The sequence below is a fragment of the Stegostoma tigrinum genome, chromosome 11 (genome assembly GCF_030684315.1).
Source record: "Stegostoma tigrinum isolate sSteTig4 chromosome 11, sSteTig4.hap1, whole genome shotgun sequence".
Taxonomy (NCBI): domain Eukaryota; kingdom Metazoa; phylum Chordata; class Chondrichthyes; order Orectolobiformes; family Stegostomatidae; genus Stegostoma; species Stegostoma tigrinum.
In genome coordinates this window covers 56247948-56266012 of record NC_081364.1, presented here as the reverse complement: position 1 = coordinate 56266012, position 18065 = coordinate 56247948, and the positions used below count along the sequence as shown (strand labels likewise).

The 18065-nt window shown below is 41.1% G+C and overlaps 1 protein-coding gene across 2 annotated transcripts in view; it reads right to left on the bottom strand.

Annotated features, from left to right (window-relative positions):
• Nucleotides 1-4800: 4800 nt before the first annotated feature.
• LOC125460567 (metabotropic glutamate receptor 7-like) overlaps nt 4801-18065 on the bottom strand; it is a 672219-nt gene continuing 658954 nt past the window's right edge. For both annotated transcript variants that reach the window (XM_048548152.2, XM_048548150.2), the window contains exon 10: nt 4801-5949. In XM_048548152.2, coding sequence (XP_048404109.2) covers nt 5900-5949 — 50 coding nt within the window. In that variant the 3' untranslated portion in view covers nt 4801-5899. The remainder of the gene's footprint in view (nt 5950-18065) is intronic.

The window sequence follows — 18065 nt, the reverse complement described above, 5'->3', positions numbered from 1 at the left end:
TGTATCTCTAGCTTTCCATTGGAGAAATTTGATTTGCTGTTGAAGGATCTTCTTTGCTTCAATCCTTGATTCATTTTTTTTTATCAGCTAAAATCGATCATGTATTATTTTGAATTAATATTGCATTTTGGACTTAGATTTCTGATTTCTGCAGTATTCAGTTATTAATCATTTCATTGCAGAAACATCTCTAACGAGTGATATGAAATCGTTGTGAGCCCACTAGTATAGAAGTAGCAATATAAAGGGAAATCAGGTTATTGTCAATGATGCTTTGTGAGCGTATTTGCTTTGTTCTGTAATGGACAATAGCATAAGCCTATGCTATCTAATATCTTTGCAAAATAAGAATTTGATGTCAAATCCATAAGCAAGACTTTTCTCTTTATTTTGAAATTGCTGTTCGGGGTATACGAATGATATAATGAATTGTAAACAGTAACCTTTCAGCTGTGAAAATTGAATCCCCTTTCAATGACCAGGCTCTGCCTTTTGCAGCCAATGTGCAATGTGTTTTGTCTAGTTCCCAACAGCATAAAATTGCAATGTCAGTCGTCATTGGACACGTGGTCGCTATGTGAAGGATCCTACTTTTGTCACTAACTGAAATCCCATGAGGATATCTGTTGCGAAAAATGAAAAACAAATGTGGACACGATGCAGCGAGAGGCCTTCTCTCCAGGCTGAGGTGGAAGAATGTTGTTAAGCAATACATAAGCTTTATTCTTCCCTGGTTGGGACACTAGATTGGAAGCGTTGGATACTGGTAGTGGGTGATTGTTTTATGGAAAATTGACTGAGTTCCTCTGGGTATCAATATCTCTTGGCTTAATGAGCGCATGTTTTAAAAATAAAATCTGTTGTAATAGGTGATCACATCACAATTGTCCACTGCATTTTTAACCATACAGTGCAGAAAAGGCCCTTTGGCCCGTCAAGTCTACATCAATTATAACTACTACTAAAGGTACACTAATCCCAATTTCCTGCTCTGGTCCTATGTCTTTAAATGCCCCCTCGTGATTGACATCTAACCAAGGGGAACAACTGCTCTCTAACCACCCTGTCCATACCCCTCATAATCTTACACACCTCAGTCATGCCTGCCACCCTGTGTTCTCTGCTCCTAAAGAAAAGAATCCAAACTTATCTGGTCCCTCCATTTATTGCTTAATTTCTCCATCCCAGGCAACATCCTGATGAGCCTCCTCTGTCCCACCACTAGTGCGATCACATCCTTCCTGTAGTGAGGTGAATAGAACTGTACACAGTACTTGAGCTGTGGCCTCACCAATGCTCAGTACAACTCCAACATTTCCTCCTCGCTCTTGCCCTTGATAGCACAACTGATGAAAGCAAGTGTCTCTCATGCTACCACAACTACCCTATTCACATGCTCTGCCGACTTTAGAGATCCGCAAGTAATTGCCTCAAGACCCCACTGTTCCTCTAAGCTATCCAGTGTCCTGCTATTCATTAAATGTGCCTTTGTTTTGTGAATCACTTTGCGCTTATCAAGGTTAAAAGATCATCTTGTTTAACTTACTTAATACATGCTTTACCTTCTCAATTGGTTTCCGTGTGATACCTTGTCAAAAACTTGGCTAAAATCCATATAAACTACATCAACCAAACATACCCTCATCCTCTCACTGATCAAATTTGCAAAAAACCCAACAAATTTGTTAGGCATGACCTCCCTCTAACAAAGCCTGCTGGACTATCGCTAACTAACCCATGCCTTTCCAAGTGGATATTAAATCTCTCCTTTTTAGATGTTGGTGTGATCACTGAGCTGGGAGGTTTAACAGCAGAGTTTCGTCCCCTGACTGGGTGACATCCTCAGTGCTGTGGACCCTCCTGTGTAGCGTTGTTGTCTTGTGCCAGGTCAAATTTATATGGCCATAAATACTTTAAAATAGCAGAAAAAATGAACTTGACTGCAATTTTGGTGCCTAGTTTGAACGTACATGTTGGACCTGTACTACTTCTCAGCTCTCTTTTTTTTTAAATGCCCCTACCCCCCATTGCTTTTCTGCAGACTTGCCCTCATGATGCTCTTCTCAGTCAACTTTTGACTAGATCTTGCTTTATTTTAGTAAAACCCGCCTTTCCCCAATCCAGGATTCCCTTTGCAGCTCAGTACTTGTCAACAGAACAGCATGTAAACTGGTTGCCTTATTCTCTATGGCCCAAATGGGTATCCTGTCAGCACTTCAGGTGGTTAGACTGTGTGGCATCAGGACAGAGCTCCTTCGCAGGTCCTTCTTGAGCACGTGGCATGTGGGAAGCAGCTGGTACAGTAGCAGAACCAACCAAAACAATCCTAGGGTTCCATTCTGCCAGTAAAGGTGCAATGGAACTACACTGGCTGACCCAAATTTCTGTAGCTACATTTCTTGCATTTGTCCATTGGAGACTTTCTCCTAAGGCACAGTATGAATTAGTAGACAGAGATCACGAGCATTATGCAGGCTGTCTGTCAGCTTCTCCAAAACTTGGAGTCACGTTGTTTGTGTGAGTATGAACCACAGGACTGTAAAATGTTTGTAGCATTATCTGGAGTAAATTGACCATTTTAAAACATTTTTTTACTTCTCGTTTTGCCAAAACATCGTTCATCTTTGCCTCTATCACTGAAATGTGATGACGTTGGGAAGATTGATAGTTTCAGCTTTATTTAAATGCAGCTCTTTGTCAAGACAGAGTGTCTGTAAGTAGACACTGTTGGCAATCAAATATTGTTGTGTTATCATTTAAACATTCTGAGACAAGAAATTATTTTCAGTTAGCAATGTAGGCACTAACACATTCAGGCTTTAAGAAATGTTGGCTTATTCAAAATAACCAACCACTTTGAATATGTTTTTAAATATTTCTTAACACTTGATATTGATAGCAACACTCGGAATATATCACTAATACAGAGCATCAACTTAAATCAGATTAATTGATCAGACTTGTTTTGGCACTATCCTCTAGCTCAAAGCCTCAACTTGAAATAAAAGGATGAGGACAGTTGAGGACATAATTCATTTTCAATTTTAACATCTTAAAAGATATTCAGTATAACTAATTTTGAAATGGCAGTCCAATTATTTTAATAGATAATCGTCACTGGTATTTCTCCAAACATGCTGTGCAAATGATTTGCTTTGAGGGCTCAATGTCTATAACCTACAAATGGAGTTTGAGCTTTCATGACTGTTTTGCTCCATTTTCAAAATATTTGTGATCCATCCTATCTGATTGTCTTTGTCTTTTTCTTTCTTATTTTGGAAGCACTCCCATTGTCAATTTTCTGCACTCGTGATTCCCTGTAAGTTGAGTTGCCGTACAATTAGAGACAGACTCTCCAGTCCAGTGACATCGGCTATCTTGGACTGCCTTGCCCCAATGAGAGCCCAGACAGTCAACATCAAGATACTTATGCGATGAGCATGTTTAATCATGTCTTCACCTCACACTTAGATGTACGCAACATCAGAGCAGATATAGAAATCCTGCCTGATCTAGATCTCAGCATCAAATGTAGCATGTTCTTCCAAACTTCCTGTCACTGCAAACTCTGGATTGAATATCAGATTTGTTCATTTTGCTTGACATAAATACTCATCCTAACCTTTGTCATATGGTAACTTCAAATGGGCTAAACTGAACTTGGTGTCACACAGGGTTTTGCTATGCATCTTAAGCATGGGTATTAAGTTAGTCCAATTCTTGCATACCCAACTATCCAAACGCCAGTGACATTATCACCTTCTGTGAGTGCTTAGTTGGACAGAGACAGGATTAGGCTGCAGTTCGAAGTAGAACCACTGTGCACAATGTCCTAACACAATGAAGTGGAGAAATATGGAAACCCCCCGCCCCCATTTTTTTTTCAATATTTGATATTTTAGAATCTTCCAGACAACAGAGTCAAAAGCTACTACAGCCACTTGATAACACATCATTTAGCTATTACATCTAAAATCAGACACCTGTTGCTCTGTCTTTGCTCCTTAACTGGCAATTTAATCTATGCTTCAGCTCACTTTTTTTTGCCATTTCTGAACCTAGAATGGTTTATTTCCCATTCTTGGCTCTCTTTTTCCACCAACGACTTTGTCTCCCTTTTTCATACTCTGGTACGCAGTTAGGACCTGTTTGATCTATTGTCCCAGATGGATGAGCACTTTTGCATAATAGGTACTGGCAAGGATCTTGCTTTCTTTCCCTAATTCAGAGTCTTTAGATGGCTGCTGTTCAGATGGCTGACGGATTTTTTCATCCGTCATCTCCTTGTTAAATGTATTCCCATTGCTTAGTACAGAAGAATAATTTTCCACTCCGCAAGTGGGCTGTAGTAAAGTCAGAAGCAACATCCTGAATAGCATTTAAAAGGGAACTGAATAAATGATGTAAAAATAATATAACATTTGGAGAAGGACAAAAGAATTGAAGTAAGTGGATGGCTCATTCCGGGAGCTAGCACTGCCACAATAGGATGAATAGGTGACATTCTCCAAAGAAAAATCTGTGCACAGAACAGAAGTTTGACAGTGTAAGGTTCAAAGGGGTCTTTGTTATTGCTTATGACAAACGGTTCTGAGTTTCTTCTCTGTCAGAAATACTTGCACGGTGAAAAGAATGACCCCACAAACACAAGGAATTTTTAAAGTTATTCAGAGTACCTTGAGCATATTTTATCTACAGCTATTTTATTCAAGACAAAAAGGCTTTGTGATTATCTAACGGAAACGAGGCAGAAAATACTCTATTAACCATTGCTATTCAAATCAATGTCATCATGTCTGTTTTATTTTGTATGATACACACTCTTAAACCCTGGTACAGACATTTCCAGTGCATTATTCTGGCAAGACAACATCTCTATCACAGTTTGCATTTTCTGACAGGCACAGCTAAGTGAGTACTAGCCCTTTCATCGCCATTGTAGCCTTGACTTTTTCTCGGCTGCTCTATTTATATAATTTTGTTTCCAAACACAAACATAATATTTGGTACAGGGTGAAGTATGCTCTTAAAAATAATTATTAAATAATGTGCTGCTTACAGCATAGTACAACTATTGCAGCAAGTGTCTGTCCCATTAATTAATTACTTCATCGTTCCAGGACTAAATATAGAATAATACCAGAAACAGTTTTTTTGCATGAATAAAAAAATTAATCCAAATGGTTTTATTTCTTGTGCTGATACATTCTTTTGACAACAACATCATTTATTCCAATTAATGAGTGACCATATTTAAAAAAAACATATGTTTGGCTGAAAGAATATCTCACAATATTGGCACATAAGCATCAAGATTAATGTCAATACTTATTACAAACGAACTGTAGAAAATTAACATGCTTTCATAGTCCTTTATCACATAGCTCCATAGGGGGGGGCATAACAAGACATGAACTGTTGACTAAACAGGGAATTCCAAGACCAATTAATTAAGTGTCACCGCATTCAGGAAGCAACAGTGAAACAGAAGCAACAAAGATGCACTACGCAAAACCTCACAAACTATATAGATGGGATTTTATTTTCTCTTTGTCAAAAACTGCAGTCTGGAAGTACACTCAAAGACTTAGCAAGCCCTGTGAGACCTCAGCTGTTCATTGTAGTTTGCCCACAAGGAAAGATGCATTGGTTTTAGCTCTGACTGATGCGCCGGGTTACGCACATAACAACACAACAGTGCCAGTGGCTTGCAAGTCCAATAGTTGTTTTAACAAATTGTTTCTCGAGGAGCATGTCAAACACCTGGATCCTCAATGTTCAATCGCTGAGGTAAAGCCTGGCTTACAGGCTCCTCCATAAATGGGCAGTAGGGCGGTATGGAGACCTGTGCCAGATGTCTGAAGAACCTGGCCTCCTTCTTCTCTTGAGGAGGCTGCTTTTAAATAACAAGGTCATTGTAGCTTACATATTTCTTTTTGGCTGCTGGACCTGTAGGAAAGCAGCAAAATGAAAGTTAGAGCTGGGAATGTCATGGCGATTTAGTCAGTCAATGTTCAAACACAATGACAACAATTAACTACTTCAAAGGAAATCATTAAGTGGTGCAGACCAATAAAACAGTCACTGAATTAATGTTTCGGAGATTTGCAGGAACTGCAGATGCTGCAGAATCTGAGATAACAACAAGGTGTAGAGCTGGATGAACACAGCAGGCCAAACAGAATCAGAGGAGCAGGAAGGCTGACGTTTCCGGTCTAGATCCTTCTTCATAAGTTTTCTGAAGAAGGATCTCGACCGGAAACGTCAGCTTTCCTGCTCCGTCCGTCCAGCTCCACACCTTATCACTAAATAAATGTTTTCCCTTTAGTGCTTTACACAAATTTAATTGGTAACAGGGAATCAAAGTCTTGGCACAAAAATTTACTTCCATGACCTCTTGATTAGTCTGTAGAGTTGACCAGCAGAGACATGAGTCAAATAGCATGCTTCTGTGCTGTAAAATGTTCTGACATTTGCACATTTATGCCACTTGGCTGGTTACTTAATCCTAAAACTTAAATGTAAAAACTTTCATTTGTGCCTGGAACAAAAAGAAATGGGGGGGGGGGGGGGGGGGGGAAGGGGGACAGGAACATGCTGCACATTTGTTAAAATGATTTCTCCCACAAACCAATAATTCCTTCACTCAAAAGTAAAGGTATACACTACAATATGGCTTCTACAAGATATGTGGATGCTTGAATGAATCAAAATAAGAAATGGTTTAAATTGCAGACATTCTTATGGTGATGATGAATTGAATTATATTAAAGAAAATATTCAGTAATGACATTTGCGAATATACTTAGCTACTAACTACTTTGATATCAAATAAAAACCAAAAGAACTGGATGCTGTAAATCAGGAATGAAAACAGTTAACGTTTTGGGTCTGGTGTTCTGAGGAAAGATCACCAGACCTGAAACGTTAACTCTGTTTTCTCCTTCACAGATGCTACCAGACCTGTTGCACTTTTCCAGCAACTTTAGTTTTGAATTTTATCAAATTGTTTTCCCCTTGTTTCTCTTTCCAACTTTCTTCACCCCTCCCCCCACCCCCCCAACCTTCATGGGACTGCCTCATTCTCAATGTGACTTTTCTGATGCACATAAGATTTTGTTCAATTGCTGAATTGCCACCTACCAACAGGCAATGACTGCTGCCAGGATATTCAATTGGGGGAAAATGTCACAGCCAAACCTGGTGCTGTCCTGATTGATCTCTACCTCTGCTTTGGATTCCAGTAACCTGATCTTCATGCCAATTGCTCCTTCCTGCTATTAATTTATGCTTTACTCTAGCAAGTCTTTGTTGGATTGTCATGCATACAGAAAAAGAGATGTTTACTGAAACTGTGGTACGCCTCTGGTTAAACAGCTTTTTTGGAATAGAACTTGATAGCAGACTTTACTGGAGCCAGTCTTTGTAAATAAATAACACTGTGAAACATAAGCAATTCCTAATTGTATAATATCACAGTTTCAGTAAGAATTGATTTTTTTTAAACATACTAGAGTGGTTAGCTCCGTTGGATGCGTGACTGATTTATGATGCAGAATAATATCGGTAACCTCAGCAGTGTGGGAATTATGAATGAATCTCATCCTCCGCCTCGCCAGATGCATGGTAACCCCTAGAAGCTGCCCTCTGGTAACTTGAACTTTTTTTACTTTAACATGCTGAAGGTAAACTCCCATTATATAGAACATAGAACATTACAGCACAGTACAGGCCCTTCGGCCCTCGACGTTGTGCTGACCTGTCATACCGATCTGAAGCCTATCTAACCTACGCTATTCCATGTACGTTCATATGCTTGTCCAATGATGACTTAAATGTACCTCAAGTTCCATTCCCTTACTACTGAGTAAAGAAACTACCTCTGACATCCGTCCTATATCTCTCACCCCTCAATTTAAAGCTATGCCCCCTCGCGCTCGCTGTCACCATCCTAGGAAAAAGGCTCTCCCTATCCACCCTATCTAACCCTCTGATTATTTTATACGTCTCAATTAAGTCATCTCTCAACCAACTCAATCCCTCTATTAATAAAAGCTAAAACACTGTATGCAGTGGACCCAACACCGACCCTTGCGGTACACCACTAGTAACTGGTCTCCAGGATGAACATTTCCCATTAACTACCACCCTCTGTCTTCTTTCAGCAAGCCAATTTCCGTTCCAAACAGCTATATCTCCCACAATCCCATTCCTCCGCATTTTGTACAATAGCCTACTGTGGGGAACCTTATCGAACGCCTTGCTGAAATCCATATAAACCACATCAACCGGTTTACTCTCATCTACCTGTTTGGTCACCTTCTCAAAGAACTTAAGGTTTGTGAGGCATGACCCACCCTTCACAAAACCGGGCTGGCTATCCCTAATCAAATTATTCTTTTCTAGATGATTATAAATCCTATCCCTTAACCTTTTCCAACACTTTACCAACAACTGAGGTAAGGCTCACTGGTTTATCATTACCAGGGTTGTCTCTACTCGCCTTCTTGAACAGGAGAACCACATTTGCTATCCTCCAGTCTTCTGGCACTATTCCTGTAGACAATGATGAGTTAAAGATCAATGCCAAAGGCTCGGCAGTCTCCTCCCTGGCTTCCCAGAGGATCCTAGGATAAATCCCATCCGGCCCAGGGGACTTATCTATCTTCACCCTCTGTAGGACTTCTAATACCTCTTCCTCGTGAAGCTCAATCCCACCTAGTCTAGTAGCCTGTATCTCAGTATTCTCCTCGACAACACTGTCGTTTTCTAGAGTGAATACTGTTGAAAAATATTCATTTAGTGCTTCCCCTATCTCCTCTGACTCCACACACAACATCCCACTATGATCGTTGATTGGCCCTAATCTTTCTTTTGTCATTCTTTTATTCCTTAAATACCTATAGAAAGCCTTAGGGTTTACCCTGATCCTATCCACCAACAACTTCTCATGTCTCCTCCTGGCACTTCTGAGCTCTCTCTTTTTAGGTCTTTCCTGGCTACCTCGTAGCCTTCGAGCACCCTAACTGAGCCTTCACAGCTCATCCTAACATAAGCCGCCTTCTTCCTCTTGACCAGAGATTCCACTTTCTTCGTAAACCACGGCTCCCGCGCTCTACAGCTTCCTCCCTACCTGACAGGTTCATAATTATCGAGGACACACAGGAGCTTTTCCTTGAAAAGGCTTCACATTTCTAATGTGCCCATCCCATGCAGTTTCCTTTGGCTACCACCAAAGTGTTCACCGACTTCCAAATCTAACACCTGGCCGGGCTCATTACTCAGTACCAAATCTAATGTGGCTTCGCCCCTTGTTGGCCTATCTCCATACTGTGTCAGGAAGCCCCCCTGCACACACTGGACAAAAACTGATCCGTCTATAGTACTTGAACTATGGTGTTCCCAGTCAATATTTGGAAAGTTGAAGTCCCCCAAGACAACTACTCTGTCTCTCTCACTCCTGTTGAGAATCATCTTTGCTATCCTTTCCTCTACATATCTGGAACTATTCGGAGGCCTATAGAAAACTCCTAACCGGGTGACCTCCTTTCCTGTTTCTAACCTCAGCCCATACTACTTCAGTTGATGAGTCCCCAGACATCCTTTCTGCAACTGTAATACTGTCCTTGACCAATGCCACACCTCCCCCCACCCCACTTTACCATCTTCTCTGTTCTTACGCCCCATTAAAAGCAAGGCAATATAATTAAAAACAATTGATGTATCATTTTGTGCATTAAATGCTCTGTGGAAGTAAAACTTAGAGCTTAGTAATGAGAACCAAAGTTTCAGAACTAATTAGAAAGTCAAATGGAACATGAAAGCAGGGAGATTTTTATCACAACGCCTGGGTGAGACCACTACTAGAATGTGCGTACAGTTTAGGTCTATTTGAAAATATACGAGCTGGAGTAGCCCACCACTGGAACCCGCTCTGCTATTCTAGATCATATCTGAACATCTACATCAAATTCCAGCACCATCCCTCGCATTCCTTCATGTCACTTAATATTTGGGAAATGATTACTTTGTTCAAGACAGACGAATAATTGTACTTCCACAACCCTCTGTGGTGGAGAATACAAGAAATTCTTCCTTGTGTCAAAACAAAATGGCTTGCCTCTTTATTCTGAGCACATAAGCATTTACAAGATTGTCTCTTTATTCTTCACCATTCTTCCAGAATACAAGGCTAGTCTCCTTTACAGCACAGACCCACCTTATGACAATATGTCAGCTCCAGAGTGGTCTTGACCGGGTGGATACTGGGTGGGGGGGTATAAGAATAGGAAAGTCTCCCTTTTAATGTGGGGATGAAGAAAATATTTTTCTGTGTCATCTGAATATATTCAAATAGTTAGATTTTTGTTTTTAAGAAAAGGAGTCTGGGATTACTGGCTCTGTATGGGAGGGGGAGGGTGTGAGGCAGCAGAATAGAGTTGAGACTACTGTCATCAGATCATCTGTAACAACTGAATGATGGAGCAGGTTTGAAGGGCCAAATACCTTAATCTTATTCCTAAATCTTTTATGTTCCTTTTGTAAGTCAAAAATAACTCCCATTTCATTTTCTTAGAATGCCTAAATGGGTGAATACTTTCTCCCCTGCACTTCTCAGCTCTCTAATGTTGCAAACTTTGGAAAATGCCTACACCTCTCTTTTTCTCGTCATCCTTTTCAAACCCATCTCTTTGACTAAAAACTTTTAGTCATATGTCTCCCTTTGCTCATCTTTGTGGACTGTGCCTTTTGAAAAGGACTGGAGAACATTAATCCCCCTACAGTAAGGGTCCTATACAAAGGGGATTGTTGTCGTCATTGTCCTCCAACCCAAATCCACTTTAAAAATAGAATCTGATGGGGCAAAAAAAAATCAGGTAAAAATATTTTGTTGACTGTATATGGAAAAATGAAATATTTCTGGTGCGATTTTTGCTTCCAGCAAGGAATATCTTTACATGATGTGAAGATATATTACCCTTGGTAACATAAAAATGAAGTTGTGTTACTGAAAATTTGAAAAGACATTTATTACTGTTAGCTACATTGTACAAATCTAGCATTCACAGGCACATCAGTGACTGGGCTTAACATTAAGATATTATGGGTTATAACACAAAGCGTGCTTCCAGTAGTTTGTCATACTTAAGTGATGATTATTTCACAGACCATATCCTCAGGTTACATGCAATGGCAGTGATAATATCATTAGCATGCCTCTTACTGAAACAACACTATCTATCAATTGAAAAGACTGGTGACATTCGCTGAATTTTGCAGTGGTAATGATGGCTAACGAATGGTTGTTCACCGTCACTACACCTGTGCAACTGGCAACGTCTAGAGTCTTCACATACACAGTTCTACGCAGAAGTTCTAAAGTTGTCAGTGGTCCTTTGCATCTCACTGAAGCGTGCAAGTTGAAATTCTGTACAATTAATGGAAAATCACTGAGCTGAACCTTTGTAATATTATGGTGAAAAGCACAAAGTTACGCCATTGTTACTGATTAATTACCATTGAAATAAAGAGCTTCAATCTGGAAAATTGCATATTTGTGCATAGTTTTTCTATTTTGACAATAATAATCTTTTGCAAGTTTAATTTTATATTGCCAGCTTCAAATGCATTTATTTAACTGTTGTTAAAACGTGAAGAACTATGAGTGCTTTTTGCCTTTTTTGAGATCTGATTGTCAAGCAGGGAAAGAAGCTATCAACATTACTGCTGCTGGATGCCATGAGCTCGTTTGATTTAGTGTTCGATTCAAATTAACACCAGGAAAGGGGAACCCATGCCTCAGAGATCAGTAATGGGCAGCTTTTTTTCTGAGGTTAGTAATGACTGCTATTGCTTTGCTTACGACTGCAAAGTCCAGACCAAAATGTTGCAATTTGCTGTTAACCCAGTTTAGGCGAAAGCAATATTTATATTTCAAAACCAATGTAGTGATGTAATTTTAAACGACAGATTTTATTTTTGCCACATAGAACAACTATGTGCCTCGTTTCTGTCTAGTCTTGGATGCTTTTAAAGTATTGCCCCTCCACCCCAACAACGTGCAGGCTCATTTTACAAGAGAACAGTGCACCCCTCCCTTGTCGATTGCACATATATTAGAATACAAGCCTGTTAGACAGTTTTCACTTCAGAATCTTGCAGCATAGGACAATAGGATATGAGAGAGATTTAGGTCATTTGGCTCATCAAGTCAGCGCTGCCAACCGATCCTATCAGAAGTTTCTCAACCTGTTCTTTTGCATCTTCTGCTAACCATTGATCTATTTACTAATCAAAAACCTATCTATCTCTGTCTTAAATACATTTAATGACTTGGCGTCCACAGATGCACTATGCTTTGTAGAAAGTTCTCCTCCTCTTGGTTCTAAAGGGTTGTCCTTTCACTGAGTCTGGGGCCTTTAGTCCTAGCCTCTCCTAGTGGAAACATCATCTCCATGTCCACTCAATCCTGGCTTCCCAGTACTCTCTAGGTTTCAACAAGATCTGCCCTCATCATTCCAAACTCCATCAAATGTAGACTCGGGTCTGCAGCTGCACTTTAGAGACCAAGCCTTTCATTCCCAGGATCATTCTTGTGAACCTCCTCTAGAATCCCTCCAATACCAGCACATCCATCCTTGGATACTGGGATCAAAATTGCTCATGATATGCTAAACATGATCTGACCAGCCCCTTACACAGTAGCAGCAGTATGTCCCTGCTCTTGGATTCTATCCCTCTCAAAATGAATGTTAACATCACGTTTTCTTTCCAAAGTCTCTACTGCAGATTTCTGAAGCTTTTCCCTGTTGAAAAAATAGTCTACACTTCTATTCTGCTGACCAGGATGCGTAACCTCTTACTTTCCCACATTGTATTCCATCTGCCACTTCTGTGCCCACTATCCTTGCCTGTCCAAGTCCTCCTGCAGCCTCCCCGCTTCGTCAACACTACCTGCCTCTCCACCGATTTTTGTCTCATCTGCAAGCGTAGCAACAATGCCCTCAGTTCCTTTTGTCCAAATTATTAATGTATGAAGTGTAGCTGTGGTCCCAACACTGACCTCCTGCGGAACTCCACAAGTCACTGACTGCCATCCCGAAAAAGACCACTATAACCCCTCTCTCTGCCAGTCAGCCTATTCCTCTCTTCATGCTAGTACCTCTCTTGTAATACCATGGGGTCTTGTCTTATTCAGCAGCTTCATGGAAATCCACATAGATCACGCCAACTGGCTCACCTTTGTCTAACTTGCTTGTTAGCTCCACAAAGAATTCTAACAACACATTTGTCAGGCATGACTTCTCTTTTACAAAGCCATGCATAATCAGCCCTATTTTGCCATGAACATCAAAGTGCTCTTCACTCAGTCATTCTTAAGAATGGGTCGTAAAATTTTAACTGACATCAGGCTAACCAGCTTGTGACTTCCCACCTTCTCCTTGTCTCCTTGCCACCTTAAATGGGGGTGTTATATTAGCCATTTTCCCATCCTCTCGGTCCCTCCCTGAGTCCAGTGATTCCTGAAAGGTCACCACTAATGCCTCCAGGATCTCCTCTAGCTATCTCCTTAAGAACCGTGGAGTATAGCCCATCTGGTTCAGGTGATTTGTCAACCTTCAGGTCTTTTTCTGTTTCCCAGCCCCTTCTCCTTGGTGATGGCCACTGCACCCACCTCAGTACCCTCTCTCTCAAAGTTCTGCTTTGCTTCCACTGTGAAGACTTAATGCAAAGTACCTACTCAGCTCGTCTGAAATTATACTGTTCCCCATTACTACATCTCCAGTCTAATTTTTAAGTGGTCCAATGTCCACTCTGGCTTCTCTTACCCTTTTATTATAGATCCCTTTTTTAAAAAACAATTATATTGCTCGCTACCAGCTTGAGGGATAAGTGGCCAGTCTACTGTTTGATATAACATGAAGTAGACATTCTGTGAATAATTATTTAGAGCTGGAATTAAGTCCGCAACTTCCCTGAGAATGAGTGGGGAATTCACTGCCAGTGTGTCAGGAACTACAATGGTTCACTCTGTTTTGTTGTAAAACTGGTGGTCTAGTTGGTATATTATTTTAATCTGGTGCTGGTCTCCATCTTGCCTTTCTGCTATAACCTTGTAAAATTCAAGCTTAAGGATGACTAGTTGTAAATTGTTGACTTTCTTCTCTCCTGTTTGCAGTGGTGTCCTGGACAATGAGCTGGAACTTCATAATGGTTTCCAAATTGTGATAATTCATGGCTGTTTGTTTTTTTTCTTTGGCTCCTATTAAAACAAAAACCAGTAGTGCTAACTGGGTTGAATATGTTTCCACTTCTCCCCTACACAGTTTTGAAAATGATACACTTGTTCAGGACTCTATTTCCAGCAGTCTCCTATGAGTAAAACCTACAAGCTCTGCAGGCACACGCAAGTTATAATTCTTTTATTTTTCACACCTGAATGAGCAAACAAAGCATGGACACTTGTTGTGAAAATCAAATTACTTGTATTTTGTGTCCTGAGCTGTTTGGAAGGTGAGATCAATTCTGGTGCATGAACTGTGAAGACACAGTTGATGCTATATACACATTTTACATGTCCTAATTCTAAATAATTTTCCTTTTTCCATTCTCAAGTAGATCCACTAAAACAGCTAAACAAATTACAGTTCCACAACATAGCTATTTGTTCAACAGGCATGTGTTGCTTTGGTAAGAAAGAGAGCAAGCGTAAAATATCCTCTTCCCTAATTGTGTCAGAATTAAAGTGAGGCTGTAAATTTGATTGCAGGTGTTTTGTCACAATGCTAGGTAACATTGTCACTGCACCTCTGGTGAAACATCAGTGTTCTGTCCACTTGTTATTTATATGCCTTGGTTTCCTGGGATGATTGGTATTACTTCCCGTCCAGTTCAATGTGTTTGTTGGCATTCTGTTTAGAATGCCAGGCCTCCAGGAATTTCCTGGCACGCCTTTGTTTGGCTTGTGCTATTATGAGTGTGTTGTCCTAGTTGAATTTGTGTCCTTCGTTGTCCATGTGTGTTGAGACCAGTGCGAATTGGTCGTGTTTCTTGGTGGCTAGATGGTGTTCGTGTATCCTTTTTATTGTCAGTTTTCTTCCAGTTTGGCCTATGTAATTGGGGTCCTTTCCATTCGTCAGTAGCTGTCACAGGGTGATTGATTATTCAGACCCCTAGGTATCAGGATAGCCTACAAACCAACAACCACCCTGTGACAGCTACTGATGAATGTAAAGTAGCCCATGCCCACAACCAATAAAACTAATGTAATATACTAAATATCATGCAAGGATTGAGAAACATGTCATAGGCCAAACTGGAAGAAAAATGACAACAAGGATATATGAACACCAATTAGCCTCCAAGAGACATGACCAATTCTCACATGGATGAAGGAGGACACAAATTCACCGGGGACAACGCATTCGTGATAGCACAATGGAGAAATGTCAGCGAATTCCTGGAGGCCCGGCATTCCAACCGGAACTCCACTGACAAACACATTGAACTGGACCCGATATTCAAACCACTGAGAGAAAACCGGAAGTGATGCCAATGATCCCAACAAACCGAGGGCACATAAGTAGGACAGGGCACCAACACTTCACCAGAGACGCACTGACGATGTTACTGGGGGACCTGGCGGTATCCCCATTGTGACAGACTCTGAAGGAGTAATTCTACACATGCTGTAAAAGTATCAACTTACATTGGATAACTGGGAGAGTTCCACCACAGTTAAGTAAGTAACTGCTCAGGAAGCATTTAAAACTATTAAACGTCTATTCTAACAAGTATTTATCAAGCTGACCCACACTACACATCCCCAAGCACCTTCCAGACCCTGAGGTGACACCTTCCCACCCTCCATCTGGAATGTGTCACAGTCCCCATGATTGGGAATAAATGCACCTCGGAAAAGCCAGCCCAAGCTTTCAAGGGCTAGATGAGAACGTCACTTGGGGTGGCATGGAGTCTGTGCATGCAATGCCACGCCATTGTTAGCAAACCCACATCAAAATGGAACAAGATTAGCTATTTTTCCAAGCAGTGAGGAGAAAATACATGTTGCAAATGCCTGATATTATAAGGCCCAACAGGTACCTGGAGGCTATAGTTCATGGGCTTTCATATTGGCAACCATTCACCATCTGTAGACATGGGGCTCGGGGAGAAGTAGAGTTTAAAAAAAGTTGGGTGGGTACAGGGAGTGTGTTACCCTATCAATGGGGTTGATAGGCGGTGGAAGATGGTCCCTAGACTCAGAGATCAAGGCTGAAACTCATTTTGAGAGGTTCACGGGCGCAGTTTTGTTTTGTGTGCAAGGGAAGAATGTGAGACCTTTCAAAGATAACTGTATTAATTGGGCAGTTGCTGGCTGTAATCACAAAAGTCTACACGAGAACCTCATACATTGACTGACTATATGCACTGAAATTCCTGGCCCTGTGTCACTGACTCGTGACAGCAGTGGCTGTGAAGTGATATGAGCTCAGCTATAAAGTTTCAACCGTGTTCCGCAACACTCCAAACACATTCCAAGGTGTCACAGTCTGCACAAGGTCCTAGATCTGGTTCCCTCACAATTGGATTGTTATTTTTTTTTGCAATGAAGTTCTCTTGGTAATGTCAAGAAGATAGAGGATAAACAGGAACCTCACCACCATCCTTGGCTCTCCCTATCCAATCATGGGCCATTTCCTCCTGGAGTCAGACGAGGGTAGGGATTGAAAATAGCTGCTTGTGTTGATTCTGTTTGAGGAAAGGTGGTGAGGTGACCTGAGTGAATCAATGGGCAACTAAGCCAGGAGGAAGGGTAAGTCATCTCCAGTGATGGGGTCAGGGTAAGCCTTGGTGGAAGGTGGCTACTGGCTTTGGAGTTTAAGGTGTCAGGTAGCAAAGAGGAAAGGGTGGTATTTACTCTTACAGAGCAAAGTCATTTAAGCTTCTCTCTATTGCTCCTGACCACAGACATGACACTAATCCAGGTGATAACTCTGGGCCAGGCTGGTCCTGCTCAATTGCCTCCCGTCACCAATTCCTGGGCTACATCTGTCAAAATTCTGCACACACTGGAACAGAGCATTTAAAAGTGATGGTGGAGAAACCTGGGAGACCCCCAAGTATTGCAGGCCAAGATTTTTTTTGTCTCTGTATTATTGTTGTTTGTGTGAGCTTAAAGCATACCCCTTAGCTGCTGCACATTCGAGAGTAGCGACTGCACTTAAAAATGATATCGTTGGCTGACTTTGATATGTCTGATGGTCATGGTGGGTACTACATAAATGCAAGTCTGTCTTTCTCAAGTGACTTAGCCATGGAGCATCTCATGTTGAATTCGACAAGTTGGCCTTGATTTTGAAAATCCCTTCTGAATTCTGACAGCTGTCTACACAATAACGTCCTGTGCCCCACAGTTGACCCTCACATTTCACAGCTAGATCTGTACCTGAATCTAAATAACAGCTGCAGATACCCCAGGTTTTATTCCCCTTCAGCATCACCTTTTGAAGGTTCAACAAGCAGATCATTACTCAATCTTAGTGAACCCAGAAAGACTCCGCAGCCAGCTTGCAAGTATAAAGTGCCTTTTTTTTTAATGCAGAAACAGAATTTTAAATGAAGCTTGGCTAATTTGAAGTTTTTTTTAAAATCAGTTTTGTATCATTTGCATTCTGAAAACCAATTCTTCATTAGTCTTGGCTAAACACACTAGTGCCTTGGAGTCCGATAATGCTGTGCACAGGTCTTGTGCCAAAGACTGGGAGATATAATTTGGGCCAACGCTTCAGTGCATTACCAAAGGCAGGCTTATGCTGTCTTGCAGGTGAGACATTCAAGAACTATCCCCTTTGTCCTTCCACGAGGCCATAAAATATTCCATAGATCTATCTGATAAAGAGCATGGGAATTCTCCTCTGATGAAGGGTTTAGGCCCGAAATGTCAGCTTTTGTGCTCCTGAGATGCTGCTTGGCCTGCTGTGTTCATCCAGCTTCACACTGTGTTATCTTGGATTCTCCAGCATCTGCAGTTCCCATTATCTCTGGGAATTCTCCTGTTACCT